Consider the following 16,128-nt stretch of genomic DNA (forward strand, 5'->3'; position numbering starts at 1 on the left):
GTAGAGGGCAGCAACACACGACCGTGTAGTTGAACGATATGTGTGCATGTGAAGCCCAACCCGGCCGGCCGGGGCGCGCGTGCGGGTGCGAGTGTGCTGATGTCGAGTGCAGTCACGATGTGTGAATTGTCATGATAGTAGCGAAGTGAGATTGTGTTTTCTGGGGTTTTGTGGCCATTTAATATTCTCATTTTGTTGTGATCTTGGAGTAATTTCTGTTGCTATTCTGTGTATTTTGAGGGAAAATATGTTTTCCGTGATTTTCCGTTTGAAATGCCACTTTCCGTTTCAAAAGGCCCTTTCCGTGAATTCCGTCCGTTTTACGCGATCGCGGAAAATCACTGTCCCTAAGGTATTGTGCTGTCGGATGGTTCGCATCCAGAAATCGGGGATGTCGATCCCGCTGTCTCTGTTGAAGTTGTTAGGACAAAGACGTATACTAATAGCCTCCTTAATCCTGCGTGTATACCAATGTCTCTCTTTGGCAACGCAATGTACACCCTCCCAATCTGGGTGGTGTTGCTTCTCCCAAGCATGTTCTGCTAGCACGGATGTGTCGGTTCGCTGTAACCGAACATCGCGCTTGTGTTCAGAAATGCGTTCAACTATCGGTCGGGCTGTTTCACCGATGTAAGACCCGTCACATCCCTGGCAAGGAATGTTGTATACTACTCCATCACGTCTGTGATCAGGGATGGGATCTTTGGGGTGTACAAGCTGTTTGTGTAGGGTGGTGTCCGAGCGGAAAACCGTTCGGATACCGTGACCTTCTAATCGGCGTTTGAGTTGTGGTGAAAGACCATCTATGTATGGCAAGACTGTGCAAGTCTTGAAAACCTTCTGATCCCTTGGCGGATGTTTCTACTTGAAAGTGTTCTCGATAAAACGGCGTGGGTAGCCGTTGCTGTATAAGGCGCCACGTATGTGTGCTCTTTCTTTCGGGAGTTCAGGTGGGTGAGTTATAATACGTGCTGCTCTGTCGAACAGGCATTTAACAAGACCCTTCTTGACCGATTTGTCGTGGTGAGAATCACATGGTATGTATTGGTCTGTATGAGTGGGCTTGTGGTAGACAGAGTTGGAGAGTTTCCCGCCCTCGTGTCTTTGGACTAGCGTGTCAAGGAATGCTAATTTCCCTCCTTGCTCAGTCTCCAGAGTGAACTGGATGGACGGTTGCTGGCTATTCATGCATGCGAGTAGGCTGTCTGTTTCGGAACTATTTACAATTATGAAAGTGTCATACATGTAGATCCAGCCGAAACTGGATCTAAGGTTGAAGTCACGGTCAAGAATCTTGATCCAGTTTTGGCTGATGCTGCACAAAAAGATGTAGATTCTATTCTACAGAGAGCACGTCCTCCGAAACCGAATACCACAAGAGAGATGCATGATGCTCTTAAGACACTCAAGAATGATGATAGCATCACAATCCTTCCTGCGGATAAGGGTAGCGCCACAATCATTTTAGATAGTACCACCTACGAAGACAAAAAGACCGAGCTTCTGTGCTCTGGTCCGTATAAAATGCTAAAGAAAGACCCCACAGATCGAATGTGTCGTAAACTGACCAGTACGTTACTGGCACTAACGAAAGACAAAGTTCTAGATGAGGCTACATACAGAAAGATAAAGCCCACACAGAAACAGCCACCTAGAATATACGGGTTGCCCAAAATACACAAACCCGGGATACCTCTCAGACCAATAGTATCATGCATAGGCTCATTTGCCTATAACCTATCAAAGTACCTGGCAGACATCCCGTCCCCTCTCACTAACTGCTCAGAACACACGGTTTCCAACTCCAGTGAATTCGCTGAATTCACATCGCAGCAGACAATTAACGAACAAGAATCATTGATCTCTTTTGATGTAGTCTCCCTCTTCACTAACGTACTGATAGAGGGCGCATGCAGTACGGCCCTGCAACACATGCAATCCGACCCTACATGAGCAGAACGTACCACACTTATGCCTGAACAAATAGCCGAAATCCTGGAGTTCGTCCTCAGATCCACATATTTTCTGTACAAAGGCTCTTTCTATGAGCAAACAGAAGGAGCAGCAATGGGTAGCCCAGTCTCAGCGGTTGTCGCTAACCTATATATGGAAGGTTTTGAACAGAACGCCTTGCCCAAGTGTCCTTCCACATGCCGCCCTTGGGTGTGGAAGAGATATGTCGATGACACTTTCATAATTGTAAATAGTTCCGAAACAGACAGCCTACTCGCATGCATGAATAGCCAGCAACTGTCCATCCAGTTCACTCTGGAGACTACGCAAGGAGGGAAATTAGCATTCCTTGACATGCTAGTCCAAAGACACGAGGGCGGGAAACTCTCCACCTCTGTCTACTCATACAGACCAATACATACCATATGATTTTCACTACGACAAATCGGTCAAGAAGGGTCTTGTTAAATGCCTGTTTGACAGAGCAGCACGTATTATAACTCACCTACCTGAACTACCGAAAGAAAGAGCACACATAGGTGGCGCCTTATACAGCAACAGCTACCCACGCCGTTTTATCGAGAACACTTTCAAGAAGAAACATCCGCCAAGGGATCAGAAGGTTTTCAAGACTTGCAGTCTTGCCAAACATAGATGGTCTTTCACCACAACTCAAACGCCGATTAGAAGGTCACGGTATCCGAACGGTTTTCCGCTCGGACACCACCCTACACAAACAGCTTGTACACCCCAAAGACCCCATCCCTGATCACAGACGTGATGGAGTAGTATACAACATTCCTTGCCAGGGATGTGACGGGTCTTACATCGGTAAAACAGCCTGACAGATAGTTGAACGCATTTCTGAACACAAGCGCGATGTTCGGTTACAGCGAACCGACACATCCGCGGTGGCAGAACATGCTTGGGAGAGGCAACACCACCCAGATTGGGAGGGTGTACATTGCGTTGCCAAAGAGAGACATTGGTATACACACAGGATTAAGGAGACTATTAGTATATGTCTTTGTCCTAACAACTTCAACAGAGACAGCGGGATCGACATCCCCGATTTCTGGATGCGAACCATCCGACAGCACAATACCCCCTTACCTGGCAGTGCACGCCGACCCGATCGTTCCCGGCCCCGAGCGAGGGACCGCTCAGCTAGTCAACCCCCACCCACGGGAAACTAGTGAGCCCGCCAATTTTGTCTTATTTGCATATTGCCGACTCGCGGCGTATTTGCATATACCTCAGGCTTATTTGCATATACGGATCACCGGCCGCACCGTACATCGACGCACTGATTGGTGAAACGCCTGACCAATCACACAACGGATCAGTGCCCACCTATTGTTCCCGCGTTCATGCGTACGGTCCTGGGGATTGGTATAAATAGACTACGTTATCAGATAATTTTCGTCACTTGATAAAGAGTTGCAGCGGCACTCCAAAGCTCGTGAACTTGTAAGCTAGTGAACACTTTTTGCGAGAGTGATCACGAATTTCCTAGAAAGCTAGTAAACACTTTTTGCGAGAGTGATCACGAATTTCCTTGTTGACCATAGTAGATTGTGAGACAAATGAATACCCTCTAGCGATTAGGTCCATATATTTTCAAAGTTACGCTGGTTATGATGACATTTCAAAAACTTAACCTTAAGTTAATATTTCGATATCAATTCCCTCAACATGGTCTAAGTTCACTGACCCTAAATGACCTTTGACCATGATCATGTGACCTGAAACCAAGGTAATCTTCAGTAATACTTAATTACCCTTATGTACAAGTTTCATGAACTAGGTCCATATACTTTTTAAGTTATGTCATTTAAGAAACTTAACCTTAAATTAAGATTTGATGTTGACGCCGCCGTCAGAAAAAAGGCACCTATAGTCTCGCTCTATAAGGCAGGGCAGACAAAAATTACCATAATCCCATACCCTAAAACTAAGAAAATTATTTTTAGAGCACGGGCCAGTGTTATGGAAAGAGTTGAAATCAAACAAAACTAAACGAAAATTAGACGCAGCTTTTTAACCAATTAAACCTAATGCAGATTTTTAACCAATTAAAACTACCTATATATTTGGGACTTGCACTTGATTTTTGAAAAGTAATGTTTAGGCAAATCTTTCTGCAATTAAACAGAGGAGTTTTTTAAACCAATTAAGAATTATTTTGCTTCTATACAATATTTGATGGATTAATGTAATCACTTACTGCATAATGATTTCTTGGCTTCTGGTTTTATACATGACATGTCTACCCCAAACTTCTCCTTCACAGTACTCCAAAATTCTATCCTAAAAATGGAAGCAGAAATGTTTGCATAAGTCATATACATTCCACATTTCTGTCGGATTTCTTCTTTTAACAAGTTAGTGACAGAAATTATTTGCCATAATCTTATGTATAATATAATAATAAGATGAGTGTATGAATGGAAAAAAAGTTTTTGTCTCCATAAATCATGCAACGACTAGTAGTATCTAAACCAATTCTAATTTTGACAAAAAGTAGCTTCATGACTGAATTTATCTGCAGATATACTTTGAATCTCTCATTGGTCTCCTACATGTAACATACATTCATATTAATCAAAGGTAACCCGACACATGCTCTGGCGACGATTGCTCCGGTGACAAATGCTCCCCAAAATGCGACATTTGCTCCGCCGACTATTGCTCCGCCGACATTTGCTCCGTCGACAGTTGCTCCACCGACAGTTACTCCGACAGTTGCTCCACCAACAATTGCTCCACATTCAGCGACAAATGCTCCGGCGACAAATGCTACCCGAACGACACATGCTCCGGCGACAATTGCTCCGTCGACAATTGCTCCGCCGACAGTTGCTCCGCCGACAGTTGCTCCGCCGACAATTGCTCCACATGTAGTGACAAATGCTCTGCCGATAATTGCTCCGTCCACAATCGCTCCATCGACAGTTTCTCGGCATGTTGCTTAAAAAAAATTAATATAAGACCTAAATAAAATACCTGCGACAAATGCTCCTTGAATAACAGTTGCTCTACTCACGATTGCTCTACCGACAGTTACTAGGCCTAAAGGAAGACAAGACACTTGCTCTGACGAAAATATTTGTTACATCCTTTTGTGTTACATACTTTTTGGTATCGTTTTGTTTTACCATTCATGTTGTTGTGCCACTTTATACCCTATATAGGCTTATATTTCGGCTGACAATGTTAATTTTAATATAAAAATATCAAAACATCTAGCTCGGTTCTTACGTCTTGGCTCTTCGATAGAATAAAATAGCTTGTCTTTAAGTGCTTGTAAGGTGCATACATAAATTTACCCTACGAAAGTAGTCTAATGTTTATGGAGTTATACTTTAATCAGCTGGTATCGTAGACCAATGTAAGAAACGGAGAAACTAGCTATTTGTTTCTTGGTCCCTAGTCCTCTAGGCAAACTCTTATGAACAAAAAATCCATTTAGGAGGATGATGTTAAAACTGGCGTACCGATTGCTAATTTACACCAATCTACCCCTCTTTGGTCTTGAAAAGAAACCACCACCTCTGCATTGCATATTTTGAGCGAAGTTTGCAAGTACATGTATAGGCCTGCTATGAATTCGACTTAAGTCTTAACTGTCATGGCGAAATTCATCTAAATAATCATCGCTTCCAAGGCGATTTGGATATACTAGATCTGCTTATTATTTTTTGTTCGTTTTTAATAGTTGGAAAGCCTTGAATAAGCCAGTTCAGTTAGCTCATGATCAACTTTTCTCAAATGACCTTTGTGATTTTTCATTAGGATAAGCACTATCATTTTCAAATGTAGATGTTGCGTAAGCTTTACCAGTAGAGTATTCAAATTCTAAGAAAAAAAGGCATTGTATAGACCAGGTGACTAGAATAGTACATCAGGGATAAAGTTTGGAAATCTGTTTTATTGTCTGCCTTTGGCACATTTGACTATTGTTTAGGCTACTTTCAAATACCAGTGATTATGAAGGCTCTATTAATTACTCTTCAGCTTGGATGTGATAAAATGAATATTTTTAAAGGAATACATGAATAATCATCAAATCACAAATGCCTATGTCAGTGAATTTGAAAGCCACCTTCATGGTTTATCTCAAATGACCTTTTTCTGCTCGTGTGCAGTTTACAACCGTGAACAGGCTTATTTCCTCTGTGTTGTTCCCTCTCTTCTGTGCTATATTCACAGGGGCCGCGGAAGCGGGGGCTTCAGCCCCCCACTTTTTCCCAAAACCGTGTACAAAAACGTAAAAGATTTTTTGCATGGTCAGCCCCCCCCCCTTATGGCTCTGCCCCCCCCCCTTTGAAAACCGTTCCGCGCCCCCTGATTCATCATCAGTTATCCCCCACCCACAATAGACATCAACAACCATGTTTCAAGTTTCTAGTTTATTTTATTGATTCCATATCCGAACATAGAGGATTGATTTTTCGCAAATGATAAAACAAAGAGTTACATTGAGAAAGGAAAACCCTTTTTTGTAAACGAACAAAATACCCAATGAAAAAAAAACATAATGGAAAAAAATAACTATATGCTGTCAAAACCCGTTACTATTGGCCACCCATTATTGTAATGCTCACTGATTACTCCCCCCCCCCCCGCAAGAATTCTGAGCAAGAACTGTCACCGTGGCATAGTTTGTGATGCAAGCATTCTGTTTAAATGCTGGGGATATCAATTTCTAACTCCAAAAGTAATTCATGCATGACCAAACCAAACAAGATTTTTAACCAAAACAAATTTCTCCCAGGCTAACACCAGGCAGATTTTAAACGTCATCAGTCATTGTTAGATGAACTTAATTTTGCAATGAAAGGAAAAAGTTAAAACAGATTAAACAATGAAATACCTAGGTCTTATAATAGATGACAAGTCGAAATAGAATATACACTCTAATAAAAATAGGTTAAACTTTGCATGTTTACCGATTTTACACCTGGAGCACATTTAAAGCTGCAACTTAGCACCTTTCAGAAGAAGGGTTCAAAACTAAACATCTTAAGGTGCAAAGTAGGTACAAAAATGCACCTTTAAAGATGCTCTTAGTGTGACATTGGTCTGCACCTTTTATGTTAATGAAAATAATGATATGATATTAAAGGTGTAAAGTTGAACCTATTTTACTTGGCGTGTATATACAAATAATACGTGCAGATCTATACCCTGGTAGCACATAATGTTTTAATAACATTTCGAAAAGGTCTCCCTTGTGTTTTCCAAATAATGTTTTGTAAGATTGTTTTTGTAACATTAATACAATATTTAATCCTCGCGTTTAACATTTTAATAATTTTCTGACAAAAATGTTCTTATGCTGAAAGAAAATAATTGTTTTGAAACATCATTATAACTTAAAAAAAAAATGCAAAAAAAGTTTTAATAACATTTTAAAAATATTATTGCTAAACGTTATATAAAAATAATTCCCTAACCATACATATAACCATATATTTTGACATTTTAAAAATGTTTTCGTAACCTTTACCTAACACTATTATAATATTTTTAAGAATGTTTTTGTGCTAGCTGGGTAGCTTTCAATAGCTATTTTGAATACATTGTACAAACATTACAAATCTATCATTCACCCTTGCTATGTGCAGTACGGGGAAATTGCCTTAGATGTTTCTAAAAGAAAATTTTAGAGATTGCAAATAAAAAAGATCTGCACGAATTGTCACTGGTATTTTTTTATTATGAGACAAGTAGAGGAAGAAACCTACTGCAGATTTGTTTTTCTTGGCCAAGTATCAGTTAAAGACTATTACTTTTAACCACCCTAATGTTTTAATGTATTGACTGTCTTACACATATACATCAATGTCACGAAAGTGGATTTTTTTTCCGTCACAATTTTAATACTAGAAAGGCAAATTCCCTCAATGTAGTTTTACCAAATCCGGGTTTAGAATTATTTAAATAGTTGTTCAGACATGCCCTCCATTATGACTGAAACAGACATCCCTATGATCTTCAAAATCCTAATTAAAACAACTTAACGATTCCTTAACCTATCTTAAGCTATACTTATTTCTACCTATATCTTGATATTTGAATGATTTCATATCCCCTGGTTCCATGGATGCAAAATTATGTGTACCATAATAATATTTTTGCAGTCTATTTTTTTTAAAGATATAAGCCTCATACATGCAATGTATTTACTCATCTTAGTTTATTTCACGTATATATTTTGTTAACAGTGATAAAAACCCAGCTTATATTTTGTTAAGATTATTCACTTTTTTTAAACGCTGTACTTATATATGTTATATGCGAAATTTATTTTTGGTAGTTTTATACCCATGTACTTACACTTCATATCTTTGGTTTTTACAAGAATTTTGACAAGCATTTGGCATCGCGTGATGAGTTCCTGTTTAAGCTGTATATGCTTTCTATTTTTTTTTACTTTGTCATATTGTAAATGATTTTCGACCTTGTTTTCTATTTTGTTTTTATAAACTGTGTTGGCTAGGTTTTGACATGTCGGAAAAATAACTTTGTAAAAGAAAGTGAAAAAGTTTTTTTCTTTTAAAAAGTCGTTCATTGACATTTGTTATTGTATGTCGTTCTCAACCTTTATGCATGATTATGTTTTAACAGATTATTTTGTTGCAGTTTGAGGTTAGTTCAGCGTGATCAAACAATGCCTATTCTTTGAATTGCTCCAAGGCACGTCCTCAGCAAGTCTGTAAAAACTAATTTTTTAAGAGGAGAGTTTTTTTTTCACACTGCACGTAATTGAAGGGGAAAAATAATAAAAGAAAATGGAGTGAAAGTGACAGGAAACACCTTTCTAACAAGATTGTAAAACTTTATTAGTTTTCAATTCCATTAGAGGGGCTAGGAAAAAGTTAGAAGAATAAACAGTGAAAACAGACCAAAATAGCATTAGAGCAAGAAGAAAGAGATAGGAGAAGGGAGAGGGTGTAAAAGGAATAGGAACAGAAGTTACTATAGTCCGGTCTGTTAGCGTAAAAAACACCCTACTTGTGGACACTGTGGACAAAAGCATGATTTTTTCTCCAGACCTTTGTTTATGTATGAGAATTAAAAATGGGGTATGCTCCAAAAAATCTGGCTGCAGGAACAGTGAAAAAAATGGGTGAAAATGTCAGAATTTATGAGTTTAGATTGGTCTGATATATAGACTAGCGCTAGTGCAAAACTCAATAGCAGTGCATTATTTTGCATTGGTTTAGTTCTTGAATTCAGACCCTTTTTGAACAAATATTCTGTTTGTCCTCACATCTCAATGCACCAAATATCTGAATGCAGATGCTAAACAAGCCGAAGGGTGGTGGTGGAGGGGGTTGAATGTTGGTGTGTATGTACATATTTTGGTCTTGGGGTAAAGATGTGCCATACACATTTTTTGCATGTGTTGGAAATTGTGTTGCCATGGTAACAGTGTATTATGACAAAAATAAGGTAAAAATCTTGCAGTTAGAACTACTTCCTCTGTTTTCATCATATTCTCATGAAATTTGGCACACACATTGGTCTTGAGGTGAAGATGTCTAAGACACATTTTTGTGCGCTTTCGGAAATTTTGTTGCCATGGTAACAACATAACATTTGGTGAAAATTGGGAAAAAGCCTTACAATTCAAATTGCTTCATCAGTTTTCAATCAATTCACATGAAATTTGGCACACACATTGGTATTAAAGTAAAGATGTACAAGGCACTTTTTGTGTGTGTTTCAGAAATTGTTTTGCCATGGTAACAACATATTATATGGCAAAATTTAGGTAAAAACCTTGCAATTTGAACTACTTCATCATTTTCAAACCAATTCTCATGCATGAAATATGTCTCAAATTGACAATGGATAAGTAAATTATGACAAGGGGCGAGGCTGCAAGGACAACTTTCCCATTGGCCATGTACTTTGATTTTTGGTTTTCTCCTAAATTCCATTGGGGCCGTAATATAAACCTGTTAGTATAATGTTTTATGTCCTCATGAAAGAAAGATACAATTTGAAGTAAAACTTTTGAAAAAGACATTTTAGTCAATTAATTATTTCTGTACATGGAAGAGTGGTCCTTCCCTTACATCATTATGACATCACGTATGCGGCCAATTTGAAGTCTTCATGGGTATATAGTGATTACCAATGTTTACAACTTTTATATATTCACAACTTTCTTATGGTTTGTCTGATATTGTTTAAACTTTGACCTATTGTCTGATTTTTCTTTTTCCTCTAAAAACAAGTGTTTATTTGGGTTGGATTCCCCTTTAACATCATAAAATAGTCCAGGGTATTCATGGTATTAATCACATTCAATAATATTTATAGGTTCTTTTTTTTTGGGGGGGGGGGCAGAGGAGGTCCTTAAAAACTGACAACATAAAAATATAGAAGGTTAAAGGCCATGGCCATTAGGAACTTAAACACTCTTAAAGAAAGCACCCCTTCCATTTTTTTTTTTTTTTTTTTTTTGGGGGGGGGGGGCCTTTAGAGAATTGCCACATAAAGATTAAAAGGAAATAATTACAACTAGGAACTGAACCCCCCCCCAAAAAAAAGGGGGGGGGGGAAAGAAAAATCCTTTACACTTCAGCGTATTAATTTAAAGCCTAAAACATTCTGGTTTGATAAAAGATCATTTCCGGTGCCCAATTAATCAACGTTTTATTTATCTCCTACTCAGTATTTGTTCATTTCAGTTCTTACTCTGACTTTCTTACATCACTTTTTGCACTTTTTGTACTTTAGAGCTTTACCATACCTTCTTGTTTTGTTTCCTCTCCCCCCCCCTCTTTTTCTCCCTTTCTAAGTACATTTTTCTTTGCTATTTTAATTAATTATTATCTAGCAACAATTATTCCATTTTGAATGCTTACACCTACACTGAAATATAATACCATGACATTTATTATTTTCTACATAATCTTTTAAACTCTATTTTGGCTACACTCTGTCCTAAATAATACTATTAGCTATATTTAATGTCTAGTTTAAAGAATTGAAGAAATGGCTGTCATGATATCATATTTTGGTAAAGGTGCATCAAATTCATAGTTGCAGCATTCAGAATGGAATAACTGTTGCTTGAAAAAAAAATGGATTTAGTTTTTTTCCGAAAATCCTCTGTGAAAATTTTAGTTATATCACTGAGTTTTCCCATTCCTGCAGTTACCACCATCTGAAAGGGATATGACTAGAATATATGTAGAGAAATAAAAGTCATCATTTGCTCAATGAACAGTGAATACGTCCGTCCTTACTCCAATGGAAAATTATTTGCATTTTTTGTGACAGTCAGATCTTGCATCCAACAATTTTGCTACTGAAACATAATATTCATTTTTTAACAATTGGAGATGTAGGGTGTATATAAAGCAGGGGCTGTCACAGAAATATACTGAAAAAATTAAATGAAAGAAAATAGAAGGCAAACATTTATTGTGCACATATGCATATTTTTGATATGGTATGTTATTGAGTCATGGATTTTTCAAAACAAGTGCAGAGATTTTTGTATATATATATTTCTATAATTAGTTGCATGATTAAAGGTACACTTTATAATATGTCAGAAAAAATATACTTGGAGAGAGAGAGAGAGGGTAAAAAAAGGAGAGAGGAAACATAAGATGGTATGGTGAAGCTCAAAATCAAGAGTGATGTGATATAGTTAAAAAAGAAAGAGTAGGAATGGAATATGAATAACAGACTGAGTAGGAGAATATAAATAAACAATGATTAATTGGCTACTGTAAACAATTTTTTACCAAAGCAGAATGCATTAAACATCAAATGAACGGTCTGAACTCTGAAGTGCAAATGACTCTTCTTACCTTTTAATGGGGGGGGGGGGCATTTTTCTGCTCAAAAAATATATCAGCCCCCTATTTTTTCAGGGGGGGGGGGTTAAGTTCCTAGTCATAATCCTTTAACTTTTACTTTTATGAGGTCATTTGCTAAAGACCCCCCCCAAAAAAAAAGGGAGTAATGTCTCGCTTTAAAATCCAAATACCCCTGAGGGGCAAAGGCGTAGACTGGTTGAGCATGGGGAGGGGTGCACATCTTGGGGAGGTGGAACTAAGGTTTGGAAAATCAGCCGTTGAAAGTAGAAGGGGTACACATTTTGTTTTGCTTGCCAGTGTTGGAACTCCTTTGCCACAGCGGAAGATTTCACATTCACCCAGTGTACCCCCAGCCTATGCCCTTGAGGGAATGCTTATTTCAAGAGTGTTAATGGACACCGCCTTTAACCTTTATTTTGATGTCAGATTTTAAGGGCCAATCCCGCTCCTCCCCCAAAACCTAGAAATATTACTGAAGGTGATTAATACCCCCACACTCATATATTTTAATGCAGTTTAGAATTTGATATGAATCTTTACCCAAAGATGAATATTTCTTCCAACTTTTATGAGCACTGACTAAAAAAAGGGGAAGTTGTTTGATCCACAATGAGTTTTCCTGCATTTCTGGCTATCATATGTGGTTACCATGGCAATATACTCTCTGACAAATGCACACAAAAAATGGTTCCTGCACATCTTTTCCTCAAGGCAAATGTATGAGCCAAATTTCATGAGAAATGGTTCAAAACTGATGAAAATGTTCAAATTGCAAGGTTTTTACCTAAATTTTGCCATTTAATATGTTGTTACCATGGCAACACAATTTCTGAAACACATACAAAGAGTGCCTTGTACATCTTTACTCTATTAAATACCAATGTGTGTGTCAAATTTCATGAGAATTGATTTAAAACTGATGAAGCAGTTTGAATTGTAATTTTTTTCCCAATTTTCACCAAATAATAAGTTGTTACCATGGCAACAAGATTTTTGAAAGACACACAAAATGTGTCTTAGACATCTTCACCTCAAGACCAATGTGTGTGCCAAATATCATGAGAATCGGATGACAACAGAGGAAGTAGTTCTAACTGCAAGATTTTTACCTTATTTTTGCCATAATACACTGTTACCATGGCAACACAATTTCCAACACATGCAAAAAATGTGTCTTGCACATCTTTACCCCAAGACCAAAATATGTACATACACACCAACATTCAACCCCCTCCACCACCCTTCGGCTTGTTTAGCATCTGCATTCAGATATTTGGTGCATTGAGATGTGAGGACAAACAGAATATTTGTTCAAAAAGGGTCTGAATTCAAGAACTAAACCAATGCAAAATAATGCACTGCTATTGAGTTTTGCACTAGCGCTAGTCTATATATCAGACCAATCTAAACTCATAAATTTTGACATTTTCACCAATTTTTTCACTGTTCCTGCAGCCAGATTTTTCGGAGCATACCCCATTTTTAGTTCTCATACATAAACAAAGGTCTGGAGAAAAAATCATGCTTTTGTCCACCGTGTCCACATAATTCCGCTAACAGACCAGACTACTAGGAATGCAGAGAGAGAGAGAAATTTTAAAACAGGAGAGAGGGACGGGGGAGAAGATGGTTTTCAAGAAAAGAAAGGGAGAAATAATCGAGATAAAAGCGCTGATGGGAAATTTGATTTGAGCAAAACTATTTCTTTCCGCTGAGCAATTCAATTAGGAATATTAAAGATATATAGAATAATAATACTGACCATACAGCTTTGGAGAAGAGCGTTGTTATTTTCACAAAAAGAACAATAATTTTTCGGTGGATGGCATTTTCGGCGGAGCTAATATCAGAGGAGCATTTGTCCCTACATGCGGAGCAATTGTCGACGGAGCAAATATTGATGGAGCAATTGTCGCCGGAGCATGTGTCGTTCGGATAGCATTTGTCGCCGAAGCAATTGTCGCTAAATGTGGAGCAATTGTCGGCAGTGCAAATGTCGGCGGAGCAAATATCGGCGGAGCAAATGTCGGCGGAGCAAATGTCGGCGGAGCAACTGTCGCCGGAGCAAATATCGGCGAAGCAAATATCGGCGGAGCAAATGTCGCGGAGCAAATGGTGCGGAGCAAATGTAGAATTTTGGGGAGCATTTGTCACCGGAGCAATCGTCGCCGGAGCATGTGTCATGGATTCTAATCAAAAGCCCATCAAAGGGTAATTCTAATTTAATAGAAGTATTTTCAGCCCACAAACTTGGTGGATTTTGAGCAATTCTTGGGTGACATGAATTACAAAGACAAAGAAAAATTTTGCAGTACACCATCTGTGTTTCCAACAATTTAAATAATGAAGTTTGAATACAAATGGGATTATACAATTTTTCATGCATTAAAATTGGAATCATACAAGCATTCTAGTGTGAAGTAAAATATTATATGGGGTACTCAGCGCAAAGATGACAGCAATTATTGGTCCATATTCTAAACTCCGATTAAAGCATGGTCTACAATTGTGAATTAGCCATCAGTAGCCAAATGTGACGCTAACTAGGTGATTAATTCATCATCATATCACCATGGTTTGAATTAAACTTGGGTTCAGAATATTGGTGATTTTATTTATATATCATTACCTTTCAGAATAGAATAGGTCATTGGTGAATGGTGCTAAGTACAGATTGGCTTTATTTGGTAGAATCAATCCATCCTAACAAGAGGAGAGAAATTGAATTAAATCATACTTAGCATGGTGAATAAACAAAATGCACATGGTTCCTTTATCATAAAAATCATTAGAGCTCATTAAGAATCCTAGCTTGACGTAATAATTGCACGCTAGAACGATACTAGTCAAGTGATGACAAACTCTTACATGCAATGATTTCTGGCTCTTAATATACATCAGTTTATTGCTTATCTTCAAAAGTAAGAATTCTCTAAGAAAGAAATGATACTTTATGTTATCAATTTGGATTTTCAATTAATGTTCTGAATCGACATGGCATGAACATTGAGCACAAAATCAACCAATTAACTTGCTATATTAACAAATGTCTCCTAAAGGCGAACGAAAGCAATTAACTTCTGATATACACCGGGAAAGTCATGCATCATATCTTACCAGCACTAGCGTACCTACGGGGGCAGGGGGGGGGGCACTCTGCCCCCCCTGACGAGTCACAACCCATGCAAAAACGTATCTTTGCCCCCCCTGACGGGCTTGAAAAACCTTTTTTGCCCCCCCTGACGAGCTTTAAGACCTCTAATGCCCCCCTGACGAACTTGAAGACCCTTTTTTTTTTTTTTTTTTTTTTTTTTTGCTTGTCAAATTTTTTCTGGAACGAAATCCTTTATTTGTGATCGAAGACCTTTTTTTTTGCTTGTCAAATTTTTTCTAGAACGAAATCCTTTATTTGTGATCGAAGACCTTTTTTTTTTTTTTTTTTGCTTGTCAAATTTTTGGGCGGACGGTTTTGCCCCCCCTGTGGAAAATCCTAGGTACGCCACTGCTTACCAGTAAATGTGCCCAGTACAAAGAAACAAAGTCATATATCTTATCTACATGTAGCAATACAGTTAACAATAAAGAACCTACTGTATAATATAACCCCTTCCAACATGTATCTCAACAGCCCAAACTACAATTCATTGAATATGAATTCATCAGAACAAAATAATGATTACTTACCTTCTTAAGCCACCTGTCCCTTGCAGATATGACAGAATTTAGCATAGATTCATATAGCAAAAAATGTCCCTATGAGAAAAAAGGAGAAAGAATTTTTTTTTTAAATCATAAGAATCAGTCAATTCACCTCTCCCCTGTGGTAGCTTATTTTACCAGTAAGCAAATCTCGTTGATGATATAACTTTCATTTAATGTATAACTTTCATTTAATGTATAACTTTCATTTAATGATATAACTTTCATTTAATGTACCTACAATCTGTCTTTTTTGGAGCCATATCATACAATGAACATATGCCCAAAGAAGCACACTGTATCTCTCCAAGTCAACTGTCTACATTGGTAAAGTTTATTATTTTGCTTATTGCCCAGTCATATTATTTCTTTACTTCTTAAATGTATCAATCAACAACTTATATCAAGTATTCATACGTGTATGTTTAAAAAAGACCATTCATCATAAATACATGCAAGTTATATACATGCAAGTATATTTTTGTCAGTCTAGTCTAGATAACCTAAGTTTGATAGTTTCTTTTATTTCATAACAGTCATGGTTATCAATTATGTGTCACTGCAAATGACAAAATGATGCTAAAACTTTCATAACAAAGAGAGGAAAACAATTTTGTGACATAAA

The 16,128-nt window shown here is 37.8% G+C and overlaps 1 protein-coding gene across 1 annotated transcript in view; it reads right to left on the reverse strand.

Moving 5' to 3' along the window:
- The window catches only part of LOC129256754 (protein arginine N-methyltransferase 6-like), a 41,203-nt gene that overhangs the window by 8,300 nt on the left and 16,775 nt on the right, over positions 1 to 16,128 (reverse strand). Inside the window, exons 7-9 of the mRNA XM_054894921.2 lie at positions 15,489 to 15,557; positions 14,434 to 14,507; positions 4,181 to 4,263 (exon numbers count right to left, since the gene is read on the reverse strand). Of these exons, the coding sequence (XP_054750896.2) occupies positions 4,181 to 4,263; positions 14,434 to 14,507; positions 15,489 to 15,557 (226 nt within the window). The remainder of the gene's footprint in view (positions 1 to 4,180; positions 4,264 to 14,433; positions 14,508 to 15,488; positions 15,558 to 16,128) is intronic.

This window comes from Lytechinus pictus, chromosome 3, assembly GCF_037042905.1.
Source record: "Lytechinus pictus isolate F3 Inbred chromosome 3, Lp3.0, whole genome shotgun sequence".
NCBI classification, from domain to species: Eukaryota; Metazoa; Echinodermata; class Echinoidea; order Temnopleuroida; family Toxopneustidae; genus Lytechinus; species Lytechinus pictus.